We start from the raw sequence: 25,819 nt of genomic DNA, 5'->3' as shown, positions 1-25,819 counted from the left end.
GTTTTCTGCATCAGTGCTTCACGGGTCTCGCTGGTAAAGGGTTATGAATTTGCGTTGCATAATGTGATTCTCTACGGGCGGTCCAGATATTGAGAGGAAACACTGCTATTTATCACTGAATTAGAGGAAATGTAGGCAAACATGAATAATAAATGAATAAAAATGGGAGGTGGTTTTAACATTAACCAGTCATATATTTGTTGGATTGGCCTTGTGAGACTAATACACCTTCTTTGCACCCTGTGCTCCTCTGATTTAACACCATGTTTCCCTGGCAGGGCATTACATTTTCCTTTTTTAGTCTTCGCTATTCTTTATGTATATTTTTACACAGGATTTCACAGTGCAGAGGCTTTGTTGCTGGCATAATCCCCATAAATCCTCATGTGTGCTGCACACTGCTCAACCTGCTGTATACAGTATCTATGTATGCATCTTGTGTGATATGGCTTTGGCGTTCATTTCTCTGCATGTTGCCTCGAGGGTTTCCGCAGAATAGATTCCCTGCACTGTATGTTTAACAGAATTTACAGAAGAGAGCGAAGGAAAGAAAAGGCAAAACAAAACAAAACAAAACAGAGAATAGCGAAGAGAAAGAAAGGGAGGGAGCAAAAAGAAAGAGGGCAGTGAAAAGATGGAGCAATTAGTGAGATAAAGTGGGAATGTGAGACAGAGGAACTGGAGGAGGCAGGGTATTTTCATGTTATTAGCCATGCCGTGTCAAATTACAGAGCCACAGAGTTTGTAAAGTGCAGAGATAACTCACCTGAGGCTGTGTGCCGCTGCCTTCACTCACAAGGACAGGTCATGTGGAGAGACTAATGCTGCCGTGCCCACTGTTACCACTGTACACACACATGCTTTTGTGCAGCTGTGCACCAGTTTGTGTGTTGTCGGGTGTGTATTCCTCTTCGTCTGGGCCGGTTTCAATATGTGTATGAATGTGTGTGCATGTGAATTAATGCACCACATGTCGGGGACCAGAGCTGTAGTACAAAGGAGCCGCTCCTCGAGCATGGCCTCAGCTGGTCTGCGGGGCTCGAGTAGTGGCTTCTCTGCCCATGATTCATTCTCCAGACTGCATGGCGTCCAAGGAGTCAAGCACGCATTGTTATTTATCTGCTCCCTGGTTAGTCCCTGGGAGGGCTCCCCACTGGTGACTATGTTGGATGCAGGAGAAACAGCCTTGTTGTTGTTCACTGCCGTCTTATCTGTAGTCTAGTCAGGAAAGAGAGGGAAGAGAGAGAGAGAGGGGGGGGGGGGGGTACGTGAGGGAAAGGGGCAACGAGGGGCAGAGCTTTACTCTGATTGTCTTCTTTACTCCAGCTTTGCAAAGGGAGATTGAAAGTAAAGGAGCAATGCCTCAACCCGCGACTCAAATTCTCCCTGTCAATGGAAACTGTCATAAATTTGAATGTAGATTAAAGATTTTCTCCGGCTGCCAGAGTATCTTGGATGACAACTTGATGAAACAGTATATATCGCACACTTGAGATGTAACAACACCATGCTGTATGCGTGTCATGGGCAGTGTATGTAAATTCCACACAGACAAATTATCGAGATGTACCCGTTGAAGTGGATGTCAAGGCTGATCTTGCATACACTCCCCCCACCCATGCCTTCCCGCTGTATTACAGGATCAGTATCTCACGTGTGCAGTATTTGTGCTTGCGTGTGTGATTGAGTAAGACAAAGACAAAGAGTCGCAGGGGAGGAGAAAAGAGACATATAGTGTCATGGAGAATGGCTGTTTGTTACAGTACATTAGAAACATTATGGCTCGGCTAGCGGAGGTGGAAAAGAACAACAACAGCAAAAGACATGCACACTTGCACATTCTCACATTCTCTCTCTCTCTCTTACACACACACACACACACGCACACACACACACACACACACACACACACACACACACACACACACACACACACACACACACACACACACACACACACACACACACACACACACACACACACACACACACACACACACACACGTCTAGTAATCACTGCGTGCAATCACACAGCTTAAGGGTAATTGCACAGCACATAGGAGGAAAGGGCTGCAGCTCTGTACATTATGTGGAGCACGTACTGATACCAGATATATGACCTCTACGTTCCATGTTCAGTCTCACCTTTTTTGTCTTCACTCTGCCGACATTATCACCTGCCTGCTCTTGTAAAGGTGGGCTGTAACTGCTTGTGATTTTACGCAGCCGGGCTCAGAGCGCCCTGGAAGCTTGCTCACAGTAAAAAATAGAAAGGTTGGAATCACTCCCCCAGTAGGGCAAAACGACAGACCAATCACAGAATCATGGAGCCCCAGGGAGCACAGTTTTCTGCTTGTGTTAAAAGAAAAGCGACGAGTGTGACCGTGCCATGTTTTTTTTCTCCCTCTATCTAAGTCTAAGATATATTTTTTTTAGTTCCAAACAACCTTTGGGTCAGTTTTATTTGTTTTCGATTCTAATGGCCAGCTCACCCCCAGTGTTCTTTCCTCTCAGTGTCTCTTTACTGTTATATAGCCTGATTCTATTGATGCTGGTAAATGGTGGCCCAGTTTGTACCCCCCCCCCCCCCCCCCCCCCCCACCTTCCAGTGTGCTCCTCTAGTGAAATTACTGGTTGGTTACTATAGCGACGTGTTTATAAATGCAGTTTATGACTCCCTTTCTGCCCATTCCCTCCCTGCATTTACCTCCTCATTTTCCACACCATTCCTTCCCCTCAGAAATGATCTTTACTTTTTTCTTTCTGTTTTTTGTGTGTGTGTGTGTGTGTGTGTGTGTGTGTGTGTGTGTGTGTGTGTGTGTGTGTGTGTGTGTGTGTGTGTGTGTGTGTGTGTGTGTGTGTGTGTGTGTGTGTGTGTGTGTGTGTCTGTCTGTCTGTCTGTCTGTCTGTCTGTCTGTGTATATCACTGCTTCCTTCTTCATCTATCCCTTCCACCCAGTTCTATTGCCTTTTCTCTCCTTTCTCCTTGTCGAAATCTCATTATTTTGTTAATTTTGTCTTTGCCAGCCGCCAACAATGTGACGTCTCAATGCACAGAATTATTACCTAATTTACTGCTAAACTCAAATGGGCTTCCATTCAAACAGCCTCCCAATCTAGGTGTTTACAATACCACAGGGCATCCATCTTTGCCTTGCTTGGGGCTTTAAACTTATTTTCTCCTCTGATGAATAACTGTAGGGCTCTTCTTTATGATAATGCACTTGTGTGGGTATGTGCCATAAATCATTGTTTGCAAAGCACCCTTCCACATTTGTGACCAGAAAGGTAATGTAAAGGAAACACAAGGTGTGGACTGTCTTTTTGCTCCCTCATGAAAGTCTAATGGAGAGCTGATTCATGCCAGCATCTACCTAAGAAGACAATGGATGTATAGGCGTATTTATACCACTCAAAGCAAAGTGCTGCTGAGGATACAGTTTTACTCCTACTGGGTTCAGGTGTAGATGGGGGCTAATGCACAACAAAGGCTTATGCTCTGAAGGTAATTATGTAATAACCAGCCTACCTCCACAGGCTCCAAGCAAAACATTTATCTGCAGTTTGATTTTCCCACACATTCTGAGAGTTTGTCTAATAACACATGTAATAGTATAGTAGTGAGACAGCTATAATATAAGCTGTCATGTAGTTTTAAAATCTCTTGTTTCAAATTTAACAAAAAAAAGGAAAATTGGCCCAAACTAAACTGAACTCGGACGATAAGCTTTCAATTTAGTGCGAATCCTGGAGCATGCACGTCTATGAATGTTGCAGAGATGGACAGATTTTCCTCGGCTATAGTGATTGGCTATGCTCTGGTCATTTCAGTAAAATGTCGCCCTTCTCCGCAGCTTGGGGAGTTTGCAACAGAGCACACGCAGATGCCTCCTTCTGTTGCTCGTCTGTCCAGCTGTAATACCATTCTGGTTGTAATACAGCATGCCAACCTGGGTCTGTTATGTTTAGAAGAGAAAGCAATGTGAGCCTTGTGCTCCTTCAAAAGCAAAGAAATGTGTGAAGACAGCTTTAAGAAAAAATCACCATACTTCTTTATGGTACTGCAGGTTTTGATGTGTTCAAGAATTGTTTTTAGATTAAACATAATGAATTACCTCAATGAGGTATCTGCTTTCATCCCACAAGCCTTTCTTCACTTCTAATTTACGGATTGGATTTCTCTGTTTCGTGAACATGCCTCCATTTAGTGGCACATTTACCCCTAATCTCCTTCCCATTATGTCAGGTTTTGCGATATGTGTAGCTGGGGGGAAAGCAATTTTGAAAGTGAAACAAGGTATTTAAAAAGAAAGTCTCAATCAAATCCAGCATATTGTGTTAGTGCATCGTATTGTGGTTTATTCACATAATTGTTGGAACATTTTACTGGGTTTTTCATACTGTTTTTTCCCCCTGTTGATTGACATTGACACCAACATTGAAAGGAGACTGGCTGTTTCATTCTTTCAGGGCTTATACACGGCTGTTATCAAAACCTAATGAAGGTTGCCAAGTGTTAGTGAAATTTAAAACATTTCTGGAATCAAACTCAAGTGTGGCAGAACTGAAAATTATCTCAATGTGATTTTATACCAATAGTGCTTGGCCTAATATTTGCAAATATATATTTATTTATTCATGCATTAAAGAACACACCAAACTACTTAATAGGCATGGCATTCCAGTAATGGGAACCAAATCAACAGCGATCCATTTGATGTGGCTGGATATAGAGTGCATGTCTGATGGTGTTTGTCTGGTTGTGCATCTGCTTACATCATTTCTATGATTTAGTTCGTCCTGTCTTGAAAAACAGTCTGTCTAACCCCCAGGCTGGTTAGATTATACCATACAAGACAGGCGGGATGCTCTGCCATGACATCGATGACACGACGTGTGTCACCCCTCTGCCATCTCTCCGCCATTTAGCGATGTGGCACACTGTGTGGGGGCCCTCTCACTTTATTCCCATCCTTGCCTTCTCTCCTGGGGATTTGATGACGTGCAGTAATATATAAGAAATGACTCGGTGGCAACTCATCTAATATGATTTGTGTTGGAGCTCATAAAACCTTGCCAAGCGTAACTTTAAAAGAATGAAATGGAAGGCCCGTGTTGATTTGGATCCCTCTGTCGCATTGCAGGGATCGTAAATGCATCTCGAATCTGTGGGCTGTGGGATGAGGAGTTTCTGTGAATTTCTATCAGTATTAATGACAACCATATCATTTTGTCATAAAATGTGCAAGGGCACAATGTGTGTCATCCAGCAGCCACTTTGATCACAGAGAACTCTACCTGGGTAACTCTCTGCTCCATCCTGTGTTATCCTGGGAGCAGTGAGGCGTCTGTAGCCCCCCTGCGACGCCTCTGGAAATAAATAATAAACACATTTAATTAAAATTAAAATGCGCTGCATTTCTGCGTTAATCCTAATTTATTTGCCTTAATTAAGATTCCATTTGCTTTGCCAATGGTTGGCAGAAGTGTTAATAAATAAGCCATTGTCTAAATGCCATGAAGCATTTAGCTGAGCAAATCCTAATATACTGTAGCACTTCACCTGCCTAATCAGCAGGAAGAAAACTCAATGTCACAAACTTCTATGCAGCATCATATACAAACTTGTGCATGTACACATGCTTATGCATGCTTAGGCTACACATATGTACACACAAACGCACACACATACACACACCGTTTGCTGCAATAGTTACATCTTTTTCATTTTGGAGACCCACCCCAAAATTAATTATATCAGTATAATGCAATCATAGCAAACCATGTGTGTGATCATTTTTCTTTTTCCTCTTCCAACATCAGTTGGGGGTTGGACAATCGATCTATTTGTCCCTGTGCTCTTCAACTGCCTGTGTTGCCTATTAGTGTAATTTGGTAAGAAGATATCCAAGGGATGGCAGCCTCTACTCCCCTCTTTGCTCCCCGTTTTACCCACCTCGTCGGCCTACTTTGCTGTACCCCCCCCCCCCCCACACACACACACACACACTCTAAATGAAAGCTAGCTTTCTTTCTCTTAGGGATGGAATAATCATTTCTTCCAAAGCAGAGTTTTAATTGCAATTTAAAAGTTCTCTTCCGAGTCTTTCACTGCTCTTGAACTATGCTCCTTCGTCTGTCACCAAACCAGCATGGAAGTAAACCCCCCCTCCCCCCGCGTTTCTCTTTCTCATTAGCAAAGTTTTCCCTTCATTACCCTAATGTCACAATTTTGTGTCTGTCTTCTTCTTTCCGCAAAATGTAATTGGGGCTTTTTTTCCGTGTTGGTGGTGATTGTCCCTGTATCCGCTGCATGTAAAATCACAGAGAGTGAAATTTTCACCCTGGGCATGTTTTCACCGTCTTTTAACCTCCCTCACGGCTTCCTTTTGGACTCCTGTTGGGAGACGATGAATAATTTTAGGAGAGTGGTGAATTCAGAGACCATGAAAAAGAAAAGGTCGAATATGGGCACATTCCAAAAATCACTCCCTTTCCCTTCCCCTTCACTGCCCCTCCAAATGTTTTTCTCTGGCCTAATACGGGCAAAACATTGCACTTCATGAATTCCAAACGGTGGTTATTGGGAGCTTCTGATGAGGCTCCATGTGTTTTTCTATCTGGTGTATGTATCAAGTGGCATGGTCGTCCTCTGTGTGGCTCTAGGCGAGGCATCTGCACACATCTGCACGGTGCACAGTATCCCCCATTGCCTCGTTATCTTCCACAGAGCTGCTCAGTGATTTATTTACCTGCTCACCACATGCCGCTCAGGCAAAAAGGACGAGTGGAAGAAAGGAAGAGAAAGTGATGAGAAAGAGAAAGAGGGGAAGAAGGAGGGAGGGAGGGAGGGACTGGTTGGGGACAGGTGAAGAGAGATGGAGGACAGGGGAGAGGACAATGAGTAAGAGAGAACATCCACGCGATGATAACATGCTGATGATGAGAGGAGCAGGTGGAAAAGACACATTCAGTCGTTGTTTAGGAGACTGACAGAGCCAATGAGGGAGCGAGAGGCAGGAGCAGGATGGAGGAGAAAATGAAAACAACATGATGACTGAGACACTGGTTGTGCTCTCTGCGGCACTCTCAATTCTTATCAGGAGATTTGGTTTGAAAAATAAATGACAAATTATATTCCAAGCGAACCAGAATAAAGCCACTTCACATTAGTCTGGACCCTGTGATTCACAAGAAGACATAGCCGGCAGCTGAGGACTGCAGTTGGTGGGATACAAAGGTATTACAATAAAAGTGGTTGTATTGAAACTTAGACTAGTGTCTAGTATAGTAGACACACTTACATGAGAGAACATTTCCAGTTTACAAAGGCATTAAAAAAGGCACAGAAATAAGTCACTTTTTAAAACTATTTGTCTAAAATTGTCATACATTTTCGATGATGGACTAAAAAAAAATCTCATTTACAAAAAAAAGCTTCAGTTCTGGATCTTAATCAACCTCAATTGCACATAAGAAATAATTGAGCCTTAGGGATATATTTGGTAATTAGAGCCTTGAATAAACCGATGAGAAATCGCCAGTGTTTTTCTACAACAATAAATATCCACAACTTGTTAAGCAACAATCCTGTTAAAGCTGGGAAAGAAAACATCTTTAGTCATCATCTATGAAAAGCTCAGCTAATCTACTACATCAGGACTGTGTGGGTGCTGTTTGATCAGATTTAATAAGCCGAACAACCCACCAATTGTCATCAGAATTCAAATGATGCTTAAGCCTGATTGGTGCATGGACTCACGTGGCATCACCCTTTTCCCACGAGCAACGGCCACTTCAGTGCCATAAGTGAAAAAAACGCTTACAAAAAAATAAATCTATGAATCTGTTCATGTCAGTTTGGTGCATGCAACATTTTTAACTGATTTCTAATGACACACTTGTAATAAGGTGCCTCCCATACGAGCCATTACATCTCTATAATGAGCAGATGGGCTGGCAGTGAGTGCATTCCTGCCAAGGTCAACCCTGGGGTACTCAGATATCAGCGCCTGCGAGGCAGCACTTTTATCCACAGCCAAGGCTCACGCTGCTCCCTGGAGCTCAGCCTCTCCTCCCCATGCCACCCTCTCGGTCCCCTCTGGATCTGCAGGCTTAGCTAACTCAACCGTGTGAGCACGGTGGAACCAGCCTCCGTGGGGGCCCCCGCGCTTGCTTCGCCACACAGCACGCACCATGGGCACACACCACCAGTTTCACTGGGAGCCAGACAGACGCTCATGGAGAAATCCCCCCCCAACCACCCTCCTGTTCCCTCAGCCCTTTCCCATCCCAGCATGCTGCCTTTACCCCAGAGGTTCAGTGCCAGTCATGTCACAGCCAAGCCCGTAAATCGTCTGGGGCTCTGAGATCTTGCCACCAAATTCCACTTACTGCTGTCCGCTGTAGTTCCCGTGGAAAGGGGACTTGTTCGGACCAATCGGGGTTTTCGGAGCTGAACTGCTAAAGGACCCTCCTAATGTCACCGGGGAGAAAAATGGGCAATCTCTCAATTTGGCATGAGCAGGTCCGTGGCAGCAAGGCAAGAACTTGATAGAGTGTGGAGGTTTTAAACGGCGGGAAACCTGGTGACCTTTCCCTGTTTTTCTGACGCGCTGACTCGATTGCCCTTTTGAAAATGCTAATACCAAATGGTTCCCTACAAAATGGGTCCTCCGAGAAGGCCCTTGGCGTGTCGAATAAAAGGGTGGAAGAAGACCACAAGCAGTGTGTGTTCAGAGGGCACTGTGTCAAGTTCTGGGGTTAAAGCCCTGTGAAATGTGAAACTTGCTGCATTCGTTATAGAGTGTGTGTTTTGTTGTTGTTTTTTAATGGCAGAACAACTTTTCAGCAACATCTGAGTAACTCCAAACACCCAATTAAGTTCATGTGCAAAACAAAACCGAATTGCTCTCTCAAAATGTCAACATTCTGAAGGGCAATTTATGGAGTTTTATGGATCTGTTATGAAATCAACATAAGGCTGCAGTTTATGATAAAGTCAGTCTCCTTTCTCAGCTGGGATAGCATTATTTTCTGTCCTTCTTGCACATGCATGGCCAACTTTATACATGGCACGTACCTGCTTAGTTATTTGAGCTCTATTAAAACAAAACACATACAGAGCAACTTAATTATTGGAGATTTAGATTTTTTCATCGGGCCAGAGATGTGTGCAAAAGGCAATAGAAAGGATAATTATCGTAATGGAAGACTGAGATGCATGCCCTTTGTAACACAAGCACCTCTTAACAGCCAAATCAATAGCACACTACGGCTGTGCCCTCAGCCCGGGAGTGGATCACCTCCATCTCCACTATCGAGCGCTGATAATCATAATAAGCTGCCTTTGATGCGATCCACATCACCACAAATAATGAGGCATCCTCAATCGAGAGAATGCTATTACCTTTTCCATCTCCCACTCCCTCCCTCCCTCCCTCCCTCCTCTCTCTCTCTCTCTCTCTCTCTCTCTCTCTCTCTCTCTCTCTCTCTCTCTCTCTCTCTCTCTCTCTCTCTATCTCTTAGCAACACTAATGTGGCTAAACAAGTTTCTCGTCCAACCTCTCCGGGGTTTTGAATTCTACTCAATCATTCACGTTCTGCCTTTCTCGTCCCTTCTCTTGAAGTCTGAGTGGCGTTTTTCAGAAGATTAATTAACATTGGAAAAATCATCACGTCATAAAAAAACTCTGCCTGGCAGGGCAGCAGAATGATGATGGAAAATAGAACAATAGAAAATGAGGACCATCTCAGCACAAGTGTCGCACTTTTTGATTCTCAGCTCAAAGAAACAAGGACAAAGTATTCCTCCAACATGGCCACCACACATCAGGGTTTATTCATCTTAAAAAATATATTTAGCTCCACACAAAGTCCATTGTGAGGCTTGTATAACTCCCTCTCCAAGTCAGCTGTCAGTTACTGGGCTACGAACAAGTAGTGCTGATTGCTTGGTTCATTACCCCCCCTCACCGGACTACTGACTAACAGTTCCCCACTGAGGCATTGCACTTGGCCTTTGTTCAAGTGCTTACAGCAGAGTGGACCGTGAGGCTTGCTGTAAGAGCTCTCTGAGCATCATCCCATCCGCCTGTGACTCATACTCATGTTTCCAAAAAAAAAAGAAAAAGACAAAGACAAAGAGGGGGAGATCAGCCAGAACAAGGAGATTTAGACGCAGTGACAAACCATTGGGGATGGTGTCAGCAGGGTTGGTGAGGAGAAAGGCGGGAGACTTTTTTACTTGTGGACAATGAGTGTGTTCTTTTCGTTGTCTGAGAAGACGATTCCGGAAATTGATTTATGTGATAGGTATCCTCATTTATACTGACAGTTGAACAAGAGATGTTGTTGAGGTTGAAGGTAGTGTGTGAATGTGAAAGTGAGTCTCAGATAACTTTTCAGACACTTGCTATGATTCAGTAGCCTGGTCCAACCAGACCATCGTACTTAATTTCATTTGTACAGAAGGTCTGGAACTGCTCTATTTGGCAAACGTTCACTCACTTGGAGGCGGGTGTCTGTTGAAGTTTAAAACTATTGGATCTGTCCAGTGCCACTCTGGATCAGCCAACGTTGGTTGTGACGTATGTCATGAGCCGGCTTCTGACGGTGCGTTCCAGTTGTACGGCACTCAAACTCCTTGGGTTGCGCACGGTGCCACCTGAAACACATGGAAACATTGGTAAAGATATCCGCTACTCACTTATAACGCAAAAGATAAAAAAATATTTACGCCACAATGGATGGTACCAAGTTCATAGAAAATGCTGTGCAGGATGCGGCTAATCATTAGCCCCGTGTGAGCAGAAAGCTTGGTCTTAAGTTGCCCTTTAGTGCCATTCTTGACTTTATTTTCAACATGTAACAAGTTCTTACAAGATCTCTTTCACACATTTCCAGGTAAAAGAGCTTAGAAAATTCTTAGATCTCTCATGGGGACTTTACATGGACTTACATATATTGTTTGGAGACTCACCATAACCAGAACCAGTACCTACCAACCTACAAACTAAATCAGTGTTTTACCAATTGGAGAAACGTCTTTGTCCCCAATTGCACAAACCGTCCCCAACAACTGGTTTCAAGCCTCCTGTGTGTCAGGAACACACACACACACACACACACACACACACACACACACACACACACACACACACACACACACACACACACACACACACACACACACACACACACACACACACACACACACTCACATACAAATCAGCCACATGCCAGACAGTACGGCAATTATTCGAATGGCTAATTAGGTCAGTCAGCTCCTTCGGCCCCACAGGCAAGATGGTCAGACCTGACATAGTGACCTCGCGGTGGCTTGTCTTGGCATCACTAGCTGGGATTGGTTCAAAGCCAAAGAGATGAGTGACCCGAGCATCAGTGATTGAAATCCTGAGCATGGAGGACAGGCCTTCTGGGCATCCTGCCATGTGTCGCTGTGTGATACTGTGCTCTACCGATATAAGAAGGACTAGAATCCTTTTGAACAGTTGGACAGTTTCTTTTTCCTCCCAGTAGACAAACCATTTAATTAACAGCTGAACTGATTCACACAACACACATACACAAATTATTCACATACATCTGTCTAGGATTGGTTGGATCGCATTCGCAAACAATTCCTAGCTTTAGCTTGAACCTGCATGAAGTGCCAGATGGAGTTTGCAGCATGGGGAAATATGGCTATGACAGAGACTGAAGGATTACACTGAAGGATGTACTGTGAATGTTTACTCAGAATAATGGAAAGTTTTAGCATACACAGTTTGAGCTGAGCAAAATCTTCAAAAAAACAAAACAAACAAAAAAAACGTCTTATTCCGTGAGGCTGAAATGTCCTCGAACATGCAGATAGACACCTAAATGCTGTGTGCTACAGAAGCTAATACTAAGGGGGATATTTATTTGTGTACTTTTAATTGGTTTCAGAAAGAACTGTTTGGTTTCTTTTAAAATTTAATTTTCTTGAGTGTATTTGGACAGATGCACTGCACTGCTTCAACCGATGTGTGTGGTTTTGCTGGCTTCTGGTTTTCAAAAGCTCTACAACAGATGTGGCAAATGCAAAGTTAGCATGACCACAACGAGAATAAGTTCTAGGTTGAAAAATACTGGACATTCCCTATAATCTTCTCATGACAACTTAGATTTATATTCTGCCTTATCTGGCATTTTTGTAGGTTAATTGAAAACTACATTGGTGGTGTTGGAGTATTATAGGATGCCCTTATAGTAATTCTGGCTGAGCCACAGTTACTTGTTGCAGACAGACCATTTGGTGAATACAGCAATTTATAGCAGAGCCATGACATTGAGTAATAGTCTATGACAGGCTTGTTTGTACACTGTAAATGACACTCTGCCCGACATTATATAAATAATTAAACCATTAGTTATCCGCTAAATGAATATTGAACCCACTGTGTCATCAGCCACGGTATAATCAGCTTGTCTTTCTCCTCCTCTCATTCAAAATCTGTGTTCCCATTCCCTAATGTAACGCCATAATCCAGCCATTGTGTTTTTTTCTTTTTGTAGACTTTTGTATACTTTTTTTTAGAATGTACACCTAGAATAAAGGTTGACGGCCGTGCCAGGCCTTGCTCCAGTGGTGATTGTGACATTTCTCCTTCTCCCTTGGGGCTTTTGTCCCCCCCCCCCCCCCCTCCCACTCCTTCCCTACACCCTCTCATCCAAAATGCTCCAATTCCTCCGGAGCAATGTCTTCTGCTCGGAGAGAAAAAGGTCACACGCTCCATTATTTTAAAGCGAACTTTCGACCTTAACATTTACGGAGGAGGCAAAAATAGCTGTCGAGGTGAAGACGCAGCAGGTTTTTAGTAGGGCTGTATATTTTTAGATGAAGGATAGGTGAATGGAGGCGAGGTGTAAGGATCATCATTGTTTGCCAAAACAAACACATATAGTCTCAATATAGTTACAAGGGATAACAGGGCCGAGAGTGTTCTAAGTGGTCGCACATTGATCAGTGAGTGTTCCTGCTGCACGTACAGTACATCACAGGCTATCATGGCATATTGGGAGTCGTTTCTATGCTAATAATAACTGTTCTCATTGCACGTTATGGGATCTGTACTGTACATGCAGGACACAGCCAACCCCCGAGGCTGTGATGGCAATGACTAACGCTGGCTTTTGACTCTGATTCACACTGCCAGTCAGCGCTTTGTGCCCGCGCAGCTCTGCCTCCATATAGCTTCTCATTAGGAGCTGTGGGTAGGCACAGTGAATATATGTAAAGTGAATGTTTACCATTCAGGGGGTGTCATTAGGTCAGCGGGGAGACAATGGGAGGAAGGCTGTGTTTACCGGCGATGAGCTCCCTCCAGCCAATTACTAATCATTGAAGGATTTCAGTAATGCTACTGTACCGTATGTACCAACAGACAGCAATGCGGACGGAGAGATGGGAAGAAAGAGGGGACAACGAAGAAATCAATCCTTTATAAATAGGCCTACAGTGAAATGCTCACTTAATGGCTTCCTCAATCAATGCTTGTGCAGCAGTCAGTCCAGGGCTGCTGATTTGAGCCTGGTTATTGACTCGTGCAATACCTTTCCTATGAGATTTACTAAGAAACACACACAAGTGAGGGGAAAAAAACACAACCTATAACCAGATAGAAAATTGTGCACCATAAACATCGACTCCTGTCTTCCTGATTTTCTCATCATCTTTTTTTTGTGACTCTCTGTATAGCTCTCGTCTTGCCACCGGGTTCGTCAATACTTGTTCATGCTTGTTTTATGTTATCACACAATGCTTATGGAGTCATTTTAAAAGCTTTGTGTTCTATAAAAACGTGCATCCAGTAATATCCAACACACAGACGGGTGAAGAAAAATACTCTGCAACAACATTTTCCATTATCTGTATTGATTTGGAGTCAAACACGTAAAAGGTGATAGATTTTACCCCATTTGTTTCTATCTATCTATCTATCTATCTATCTATCTATCTATCTATCTATCTATCTATCTATCTATCTATCTATCTATCTATCTATCTATCTATCTATCTATCTATCTATCTATCTATCTATCTATCTATCTATCTATCTATCTATCTATCTATCTATCTATCTATCTATCTATCTATCTATCTATCTATCTATCTATCTATCCATTTCCGTCTTCCTCAATCACTATAGCCTTATTTCTGTATTATTGAACTCAAATGCAAAAATCCATGTAAATAAGGCAGTCTGTACTTTATGTTTGCAGTAAATAAAGACTATTTCTTTGCAACAGATCAAACCATATTGCCTAAGACTAGTTCACTGAATTGCACCTGTTTCTATCAGCAATTCAACATTACTCTAGCTCCATATTTTTCCGAAGCTTTTTGATTTTTGTCTGTTAGAAAGAACTGCAGCTAAATTCTCAGTTTTGATCATGTGTCTTTCATAGCAGCGTCTATTCCCCTCTTGGGTTTACATAATATTCAATCAAACAGGATATTTACCTTGTTGTAATACAGCGTCAACCGGTGCTAGCACAGCTGTACAATAGAGTTGCGCTGAAAATGCTGGTGTTGTGCACCGCTCTGTTTCAGTTTCCTGAAGGTTCTGTGGGGTGGAAAAACCCTTCCTCACCCTTTCACAGTCATGCTAATAATTTTTCTCCTCTTTTTTTGTTTGCTCATCAGACACATGCTGCTCCGTTCTTGGTTTCTCCTCTCCTCTCCTCAATATTTCATGCCATTGGAAGTGCATCTATTCTCGGCGTTCCCCATGCCCAACCACTTACTGACTGTCAAAACATAATTTTCTATCATTCGACACCCCTCCGCCTTCTTAACTCTCTCGGTCCCTCTCTGTCTTCCCAGTAGAGACAAGAATTGGCATTAGGCTGACCTTGGTTGTACTAAAATCATTTTTTTTTCTCAATTCTGAGCCTTATTAAGGTTTATTCAAGTTCAGGTGTTTTATTGAGTTAAAGCTTGAAGCGAATCCTGTGGACTTACACATAACTCGACTTTTGTTCAAATTGCGGCATCACTCGCTCAGCGAAGCAAAGGCCAAATCAATAAAATTAAATTGGATGACATTTGATACACTTGGTCCAGGTCCACGTATTATACATTACATTTGTTTTGGATTGCTCATGTGCTAAATATTGAGGCTATGAGTGGTCCATATAGAATTAAACATCTAACAGATTGTTAATTCAGCTTCTGTTTGAAATGTATTTGAGACTGCGTCAAATTTCAAAAAGTGAGAAATGCTTCTTATGGGGCAGTAAGGCTTTAAGTTAAAGAATATTCCATCCAAGGGCACCATGCAGGCATCAGTGTAATTCTACCAATTTGTTTATTTTATGGTTGATCAGTCTGAAACGTCTTTGCCCTCAAACCATTATGTTACTGGAAATGGCAATTTCTGAATCTCTGTAATGTAACTTTCCAAAAACTGACTATCTGACCAGCACACCCAGTTTAACACAGATATTGGCCAGGTGTGCGAGGTAAGGAAGCAAGAAGGGTTTTCATCTCTCTTTCAAGCTCTGGTTGTTCATTTCGCACACCATTAGTTCCGTCACTTTTTGTATTTATGTATGATGGCAGGCTTCAAGCAAACAGCTCCCCTTTTGAGTTCATGTGGTCAGACAACTCGTCAATTAACTATTTTGTTTCAAGACACATCAGCCTTAAACCTTAATAGAAGGAGACGTGGACATTTTCAAATTAAGTCTTTTAGACAACTCAACTCATGTGATGTCTTTGTATGGCCTATTATAACAAAAATGCAATGCCAATATACTCACACATTTCTTTTCCATTTAGTTCCCACTGTCTACACATTGTCCTCACAGTGCATCTCTTTGCTTTCCCACCCTCTGTCCTCTACGACCGTTTACAAGCACATCACCTCCTTCCCCAAAGGCCCAGCCCTCATCCTAGCATCCATTTCCCGGAGCTCCCTTTTCATCACTGCCCCGACTCAGAGCAACATTGTTCTTGATTGCTTGGCAGATGCTGTTATCCTGGGCTTATATCTTTACAATCACATTAGCCATTTGCACAGCTGGGTACTTAGTGAAGCGAGGCAGGTTAAGCACCACACTCGAGGGGACAAGACGATGGAGGCCCCACCTGGAGCTCAGGCCAGGACTCTCCTCGGCACCAAACCATTACCAAAAACACTGTTGGCCTTACTTCCATTAAACTAATGCCTTCCTGTCTCCCTATCCTTCCTAACCCTATAAACCTTTGCCCCTCTTCAACCCTTTATAACTCTCCCTTGATAACCTGAACTGTAATTTCTTTCTAGCTCCATCCTCAATGTGTCCCTAGTTCTATAGGGTCAAATTTAGTACTTCTCTATTTCTTTGAATATTTTTTGTTCCCTGACATTTTTTTTATCCATCTCTCACTTGTGTGGTCATAGCTAAGGGTAAGATACTGCAAAATACAGATTCACACCAAATGAAAGATGTACAGAAAGGAGGATGAGGGAGGGTGACCGAGTCAGCACAGTTTGCTGACACAATGCTAAGCACAGACGGCAGGCCAGAGATACATTTTCACACACTCTAACACTCACACAGGGATGGGTATTCACCCGTGTCTCAGAGTTCAAAGCTGGTGTAGTTATTTTTGCCGGAGTCTCTTTATATTCAAAGTTTGACATTTCCCCATATTAACTGATTAATCAAAAAGTGTGTTGTTTACTGACAACATCATTTTAATCCATTAACGTTAAAGCTGAGATCCCTCCAAAATGAGACACAGAGAAAATAAGAAGGGATGGGTGTAGGAAATTGCAGATAGCACAGATAGGAGCCAGGGGGAAGAATAAAGAACCCGCTGAGGAAGAAAACTGACACATTTTCTAGCGGAATATTGGGTTTTAACCAGAAATGAAGTAGGTAGGAAATCAATAACAAGCCAGCAAGGATATATGAAAGTGTGGAGGCTGATTGATGATAACAAATTATGTGAATAATCAATATACCCATAGCTGCAGTTCATAATTGAATCACGAACTGAGTCAGAGTCAAGGTAGTCTCGCAAAGCCAGACCAAACTACAGCACGTAGTATGGTCTGGAAGCACTCTGTTTAGAGCCGTCTATTCGGGTGGGGAAACCGGGGGAAACTGGACTAGCCTGTTTGTATTTGTTTAAACCAATCACAATCATCTAGGGCGGGGCTAACCCCGGGAAGCAGCAGCGGTGTCCTGCAAAATAGTGCCGGGGGGGGACTTATTTTGATGGAACGTCTTCACGTCCAGAGACTGTCAGAGAAATGGCTAAACCCGCAAACGCCACACAAAAACTATTAAAGACAAAAGGAATATACATAGTGTGTTGCTTTCTAACCAGCATGTCAAGACACCATACACTTTAGCCCCCGAGGAGCTCACGGGATAACTTAACCGGAGTTAACTAGCCACGTAGTGTTATCTCTGGTAACATTATCATCGGCGGTTGAGAGGACGGCTACGGTGGTCGAGTAGAATTTTTAGCATTCGAGAACTTATGTCACCACCTCCTATCGCTGTAGTCAGAGCCGTAGTCCGTCTGTTTACAGGCAGAACAGGGTTTTGACGTTGTGAGCGCTACACCAACTGCAGCAAGTAGCCGTAAGAGTTGCTAGGTGATAGTGGAAGCCGTTGGAATCTTTCCCCGTCGCTAAAACACCGCTGCTTAGTCCCTCACCAAAGAAAGGGAACGGCGGATCTTGATCTAGCTGGTTATAAGGTCCGGTGCTCAATTCAAACCCCCACGCTTCATTTTCCAGAGTTTATGAGGGTATTTCTGCCCGGGGGTAGTTGTACAATGAAGTTGGACAGCTAGGCTAGGCTAAGCTAGGCTGCGTCCCGGACCGCCGCCGCCAATATTATTATCCCAAAGTATAGCCACACTTTATTTCTGTCTACAGTAATGTGACTTCTCACACCCTGTGTGTGTGTGTGTGTGTGTGTGTGTGTGTGTGTGTGTGTGTGTGTGAGAGAGCGCTGCACATAAGCACACGGGTTGACTGTGAGCGAATTGTTTCCGAATTTGAGGGGGATCACAATAGGGGAAAGCCAGCAACCGGAAAAGGAGGGGGCTGCGTCAGGGCTGCGTTGCTTTTCGACGCAAGCGAATAGACGCTGGCGGAAGTGGTCATGCCAGACTAGAGTCAAGGTAACAAGCCGTGGTTACTGCTGTTACTATAGTGTGTGCCGATGCCTATGGCAGAACACAAAGTGTGCAGCTGCAGGAGGCAGCAGGCATCCATAAGCGGTGCATCACATGGTACAAAGTCGGAAAAAAACAAATGTGTTCAATAACTTATGACACTGGGAAGCTTCACTCAGTCACATGCTCAAAAATACACACTGGTGCACACAAAGCACATCATAAATATGCATCTGTGCCTCTGCTGGCGGAGAGACGGGTCCAGGAAACATATTAAATGTCACTCTCTGTATTTCCATCTCACTTTCATTGGTGCTGTGAGTTCGACAGGCGCAACAGGAAGCGAGAGATCATCAGTTTATGAAGAAATGGAAGAAGAGGCTCGTTATGGCCGGCACTTTCCTCCTGAGTGCGAGGCGACAAAAAGGATGACAAATGTTGGCATGGGTGGAGGCGCGTGATCAAGTGGAGCCGCACAGATAGGCGGTGGGACAGACAGGGGGAGAGTTGGGAGTAAAAAAGCGATGGTACTTGCTCCTTCAAACACCCCTTTACCCCAGTCGCCACGGCAACATGCCTGGAGGGCACTCAAGAGAGGCGTCATCACTGACAAAAACAACACAGAGGCAGGCAAGAGTGAGTGAGGGCAAACCAAAGCAAACTAGACAGGCAGTGTGTATGTAGGAGCCGAGAGAGAGGGGGGAAAGTAGGCAGCAGATCAACAGCCAACTTCTCCCCACTCGAAATAAGTGTAATTTTGACCTTCAAAAAGTGTAATGAACACTCCTTCATCACTGGAGGTCATTGGGATTAATGTTTGGATCGCCCTGCGAACGTTTCACTAACAGTGTCCATGAGCACGTTTTAGGGGTGTGGATATCACTGATATCCCTTCTGAAAAGGAACACTATTATGAGATATGAAATTGGCAGAGTTAATCAAACCGAGGCTAATGCTTAATATTTGGAATTAACTGAGCCATTAATACTGTGGGCCGCTGTTAGGCTAGATAGAGTGGTTAAACCACCACCGGCCAAATTAAACAGGTTAATTAAAGTCTCCAAATTTTTATACCCTCCCCCTCGGTCTATATTTCACTGTTAGACACACATGCATGCACACACGTTATTCAAACTCAAATACGTGTCATTACTATACTTGCGATAGCCTTCCACCGGCTGTATTCATATTTATAATATTAAACTAAATCCTTAATCTATCCTTATACCCTGAAGGTGAGGCAGAAATAACCTCATTTCTCCAAAATCCTTTACTTCAAAGACGTAAATCCTGATATCGTTCTATAATAAAAGCTATCAAACCATAGGAATAACACAAGAAGACTACTGACTAGATCATAGTTGGTTAGGAACCAATGTGTAACTTTGAGACTGTCCCTGAATGATGTAATACACTCTATTTTGGTGTCAGATTAGGCAATTATAAAGTCTTGTTGCTGTGATTTGGCCTTGAGACATGGTAGACTTACTAGACTACGAGAAGAACCCTGTCCAGTCACAGCTTGCTGTCTTTCAGAAACTCAAATTAGGCAAATAGCCTCCCAGGTTATCATATAGTCTGATCTACCACCATCATGTTGTTTTCTGTCCTTAATTTGTCTCGATTGTAGGCCTATATCAAACAGCATCCATTGCATCTGTTAGTTGGCAGACATTTTTAAACAGCATGCTATATGGACTAAGATATTATTAAATATTTGATAAATGAGTCAATTCACAGCTGGTGAGGATGTTGGTCTTTTGGTGTGTTCCCAGCAGCATAATCCATCCATAATAAGTAACACCTGAAACTAACCTGCCCTAGAACTTTCTAGATGTCACCTGTGCTGTGCTTCATCTTTAGTTTGTGACAGCTAACGTCCATTAAATCAACCTATAGCCTATTCGCCAATCTTTATCCCTAACCCAATGTTTCTAATTATTCATATTTAATCTTAAACACTAAACGCTTATAGCCTAAAATATAATTGATCCCTCAAGTCAAAAAAGTATCACGGATTCCCCCCCTACTGTTTTAATTAAAAGGAAAGCATTTCTTCCACACATGGGCACGCGCACACGCACATAGTGTGCATGGTTTGAGGGAGGAGGGGCGGGGCGACGGAACAGACGGACATGTGAGCGCTTCTTCTCCATCAGAGGGCGGGCTTGTAGCGTTGTGTGCGCAGCGTGTGGCTGCTGCTGCTCATGATGATGATGATGAGAGGAGCGGCAGGTACACAAAACATTTCACCGGAGATCCAGCGGCAGCGCAAAGAACAACAAACAGCGACCTCAGCTCGGCCGGTTGTGAATGTGAAAACCTATCTTGCCTTATCATCACCTGCATTTGTTTCTCGTTAATGAAAGGAGAATTGCCCAAACACACGAAGGAGTGACTTTAAAGTGCACATCGCGGGTAAGAGAAATAAGTCCAAAACATATTTTGGCACAAAGTGAAGATCTCCAAATGGGTCTCATCGCGATGGGATTTGAGTTGAAGAACACGTAAACCACAAGTCAACCTGATTTTACCCGCTGTTAAGGTAACTGGGAACTTGAAAAGGTGTTTTTTTGACAGCTGGGATGTTGTGAACGACACGCCGCCTGGGACAGAAGGAGCGAGGACGCAGCAGGAAGAGAGAGAGAGAGAGAAAGGGGAACCAGGGCTGGACGAGCACCGGAGGGATTATGGCTCTCGCAACGTTTTCTCTCAGCCTCATCACGCTGGTGCTTACTAACTTGCACCTGTCGAGAGCCAACGACCGGCATGCGGTCTACTGGAACAGCTCAAACCTCCAGTAAGTGGCTTTCTGCAACCTTATCTGCAGCCCCGTCCGTGATAATGGCAAATTAACTTGTGTTCCTCTTTGTTGATGCGAACCTATACCTGTGCTGAGAACTTGCTCTCTAGACTGTGGACAACCTCTGCAGCATTGAACCATGTAGAACACCACTGATATATATTACACAACAGCAATAAGCCAATTATTTTCCAGGTTCAAGATACTACATCAACTGTCCTTTCTAGTCACTCATTACACACTTGTTTTCATCTCTACAATAATTTCGACATCTCAGAATCCATTTCACTGTCATTTAATCAGTCATTTAATCAAAGAGTACCGTGATGCATCTCCAGAGGGAAACTGTTTGTGCACTGTTCCTTCTTTCTGCCCTGCATGCAGAGTGGCTACTATATAAATATTTGATTTCTATCTCACATTCAGTCCTCTCTTCTGCATCACTGTAATGTCTAATTGAAGCTGTCATATTTTCATTGACCCTGCCTTTGCTTGTTTGTCGTCCATCATCCTGCCTGCCCCCCATGAAGCACAAATACACTATTCACACACACAGGGCTCAAACTTGAGTGTGAAGGCTGGCCTGGCTATAAAATAAGTACGCCTGGTGCCAGACACACATTAATGCATTCACAGCCCACACGCATAGACATACACCCTTTCTGAGACTATATCATTGGTCTCCAATTCCTCCTACAACAGTAGGGTTGCTTACCTCTGGTAAGCTTCCCCAGGCTTCCCCCCCCCCTCTCTCCTCTCTCTCTCTCTCTCTCTCTCTCTCTCTCTCTCTCTCTCTCTCTCTCTCTCTCTCTCTCTCTCTCTCTCTCTCTCTCTCTCTCTCTCTCTCTCTCTCTACCTACCTGTGAGCTATAAAGCCAGCTTGCTGTGGGGCAGAGATCGATGCGGATCCTACTGCCTTTGTCTTCTCATTAGCCAACAGTGAATCCATCTTTCTCACATTCTTTTATCTCCTCTCCTCACACAAACTCCCACCACCAGACCCCAACCCCCTCTATCTGTGTTTCTCCCCTGTCCATTTGTATTCACCTCAGGCTTCTCTTCTCCTATCTCTATCTCATATTTGGTTATTTTTCTAGATGCTGTTTCTTTCACCAGCCGGCCTGTCCCCCTCAATTCAATTTTTTCCCTGCATCTCATTACTCCCATCTGCTCCTGGTCCCTCATCCACCTCCGAGGCACTCAGCAGAGGAGAGTACACATACAGTCCATAATTAGAAGTAGACATTTGATTGTATGTGCGTGTGAGATAATCACATATTTGAAGGATCCCTCAAGTCAAACTGTGAGAAAAACTGTTCATAAACCTGATGGGAACTGGCAAGGTGGGGCTGCAGCACTGTCACTTCCTCATTAATGTTAATGTGTGAATGGCAGAGTCACATTCAGAACTATTTTAGATTTATGACTAGAGTTAATCCTGTCAGTGTGACATGAATAGGGAAGGGGGTATATTAACTGAGTGTGCTTGCATTTAGTTTTAAATCTCATAATCAGCATAAGTCCTATCTATCAATTTTAATTAGTCCTTAGGCTTGTGCAGCGTCCAAAATGATTTTTACAACACAAGTGTGGTTGCTCACCGTGATCGTTCATTATAGCGTTAGCACATTTTGTTGCTTTAAATCGGCATTCAAGTGTTAAAATGACAAATGTGCTCATAATAAAGGATTCAGAATATTGTGTGGGTGCAGAGAGAAAGAGAGAGAGAGGCAGAGGGGGAGGAATAACAGAGAGAGAGAGACAAAGTGCAGGTGTGGGTCTACATGCCTGCGTGTGCAAAACTTCACACTGAGATACAAATCTCTAAAATAATGCAAAAATTGACCCAGTTTGCAGGTTGCAGACAAATCCTGGGAGGCTATGGCATGAATACTGATTGTCATCAAGCTTTAGAAGGCCTTGGGCTAGGGGCTACTTCTCCATCACTCTGTCTGTCTACATGGAAAGAGAACCAGCTGAAGGCCTTACTTGTCCAGTGATGCAACTCCATCGCTGATCCAGCTCTGGTTATACTGTAGAGGCAGGCTCTGGAGGGAGTGCCAAGAAATGACGGCAGTGGCAGACCAGAGGCCTTTAGGACCAAACTCTGGTTGAGACCTTAATGTTTACCCTTGAGCGCCACATTCAGCGCTGCAAGAAATGGGATCACTTGGGAGCCAAGCTGTTTATGCCAAAACCATGAAAATGGCTTTTCATGATAACGCACAGCGAGATACATCTCGCTCTGGTGTATTGAAAGTCAAAGGGTGACTGTCACACAGTTGGTATCCAGTTCCACTGTGCTGTTTGATTATTTTACAGCTTTTTCTGAAGTAAACAACATCAGACGATTTGTTGTGGCCTTTTCCTCCGCAGTGAACAATTTGAAAGGAGATGTCTCGATTATCATCACCCACAGAAATAGTGTGTAAAATAGTGCTTTGATTACTGCCCGAGTTCGTCACGATCGCACTACCCCCCATTAGAAAGTGTTGGTCTCAGCTTCCGCTCACAGCAGTGCGCCAGGCCAACTCGTTACAGATGTCCCTGCTAATGGCTGACTGAGGCAGGAAAAAACACACACACAAGCCATTAAATCATCTCGCATCTGAGGCCATCTGCCAATTAGGGGGGAGATGTGGAACATCTTGAGAGCACGCGGGAGCAGCGGTGCACTGCGGTAGCCTCGCCTACCCACAAGCAGCGTCCCGTGCTACTGCCACCTCCCCTTCATCAGGTGTTTGGCCTCACTGGTTAGACAGTCCGCATTTCCATAATTAGGCACCCCATGTCAGCATGATCAAAACAACCGTACAGCTTTCTTTCACTCTCCCACTCTTTCCCTTAGTCACACAGTTTCTCTAATAATGCTTATAACTTAGCAGGATACCAGAGCAAAAAGTATTTGCCCAGGCGTGGGAAGGAATATAGTTTGAAATTGGGCCACACATCTCTTTGCTAAATCGCCATTCTTTAGCTTTCTGAGCGAGATGAAAGTCTCCCTTTTCTGTTTGTGGATGATCCTCAATGAGTTACAGCTCTTGTGTGTTTCATGCTACACATTATGACCCTGATTTGGACCTGAAATGCTGTATGCCAGGCCCCTAGACCACAGGAAAGAAAAACAACCCAATCTCCAGGCACACTGTATCTGGTGCGACAAAATAAATTATCACCTTGACAAATAGCTTCCCTGAGAGTTCGAGGTACAGAGAGGCCTGGTGATCAATGTTGAGTCGAGGTGCTGTCTCACTCAACGGGCTCATTAACCGCTAGGTCGGTCCGTGTGGGCGTGTGCAGACCCAGCCAGAGCCGGAGGTGGATTGCTGCGGGGCCGAGAAGAACCCTGATACTCTACGGGGGAAAGTTTGCACATATTTAGCTGCAGCAAAGGGAATTGTTTTCTGAGATGCTGTGAAGAAAAGAAAAGAGCGAGTGATGAAGGAGATGGATGAAGAAATGAGAAAATAGATCAAGGGAAAGGGAGGGATGCAAAATGTGAAGAGTATTACTGTAGGGAAGAGGTGTGTGGAATGGAAGGAGCAACACGCTTCAGAGGTGGAAAGTGGAGCGGCCTTTCAGCAGAAGAAAGCGCAGAGAAGATTGATTGAGTTGAATAAAAGTCAGGAAGGTTGAACGAAAGCGAGGGTTTTTCCGGATATGGGCGTACGGTTATTTGCCCAAATGTGTTGTAGCCGCTGTTTTCTGAGGAGATGATAACCCACGGGAGTTGATCCGTGCTAATGTGGACGCAGGCTGGGTCATTCATGTGGACCAATGCTCAGAGACAATAGCAGGCCGCCATTCACCTGCCCCTCTGCCCCTCGCAACACGGCCCAGGCGGAGCATACACCAGACAGGCGGATTCGATACCTGATTACATGCACGTCCATCTGCCTGAAGCGCCGTCTCTGGGCTGTCTCTGCAATTTTGCATACAAATGCACCTTATTCACTGCCATTCAATTTATTCTTTCATTCATTGTGCAACACAAGCGCCTCAAAAAGCACAAGATATCATGTAATTTTCCCCCCTGGTTGCAATTTTGCTAAATGAAAATGTGTGAATAACACTGATTGAAATATGCAATTTGTCCTCTTATTCGTTTTTGAATTAAGCATGTCCTTCCATCTCTATTGAGGTATTCCTCTCTCCAACTATTCAAGTTGTTTGTGAACATTTGAATGCATGATATTGTTTATCCCTCTTAGACATTCATAAGATTATTTTGGTGAACAGGGCATCTAAATGGATGGATAACTTGATATTTTCACCTGGCTTCATTATGCCGTCGATGTGTAGTGGTGTCTAAAAGCTTATGGGTTTGCTAAGCATTGTGCTGGACATTTTTAGCTCAGTGGAATCTGCTATGAGTCACACAAATGGATGGAGAAACCCTGAAAGGATAGTTAATGGTTCATATGGATCCAAGAGTGGGCATGCGGATCAATACATTTATATGGTATGGGAAGGTGAGTGGACCCTGGCTGAACAAAAACGCAACAAGGTTGCTTTCTGAGCCGCGATCAATCAGCTGATCAATGTCCAAATGCATTTTTAATTTGATTTCATGGTGTCAGAAAATTGCAGTGAAGTAGTCAGAGCTCAGCCCTGAAAGCTCAGATCAAGTATTGCTTCTGCAACAGCATGCTTTAGAATTGATTGTTACAGGCTTGGCAGTCACTGCTTCAGGGTCCAGGGTCCTCTGAGGCCTTAACTATCTTTGCTGAACAAGGGCTTGGTGGAGCAGCCACTCCAGGGAAGACAGAGGATGAAAAAGCATGAGTTTGAGCCAGGTTATTTTCACGCAAAGATAGAAATTATTAAATTATATTTAGATTCAGCCA

The 25,819-nt window shown here is 43.8% G+C and overlaps 1 protein-coding gene across 1 annotated transcript in view; it reads left to right on the top strand.

Annotated features, from left to right (window-relative positions):
* Positions 1-20,827: 20,827 nt before the first annotated feature.
* efna3a (ephrin-A3a) overlaps positions 20,828-25,819 on the top strand; it is a gene marked incomplete at its 3' end in the record, with an annotated part of 57,025 nt that continues 52,033 nt past the window's right edge. The window contains exon 1 of the mRNA XM_080045962.1: positions 20,828-20,969. Within this exon, the coding sequence (XP_079902088.1) occupies positions 20,860-20,969 (110 nt within the window). The 5' untranslated portion in view covers positions 20,828-20,859. The remainder of the gene's footprint in view (positions 20,970-25,819) is intronic.

This window comes from Ammodytes marinus (assembly GCF_949987685.1).
Source record: "Ammodytes marinus genome assembly, chromosome: 17".
Lineage (NCBI taxonomy): Eukaryota > Metazoa > Chordata > Actinopteri > Uranoscopiformes > Ammodytidae > Ammodytes > Ammodytes marinus.
Note: the sequence above shows the minus strand (reverse complement) of the source record. Positions and strands in the feature narration are given on the sequence as shown.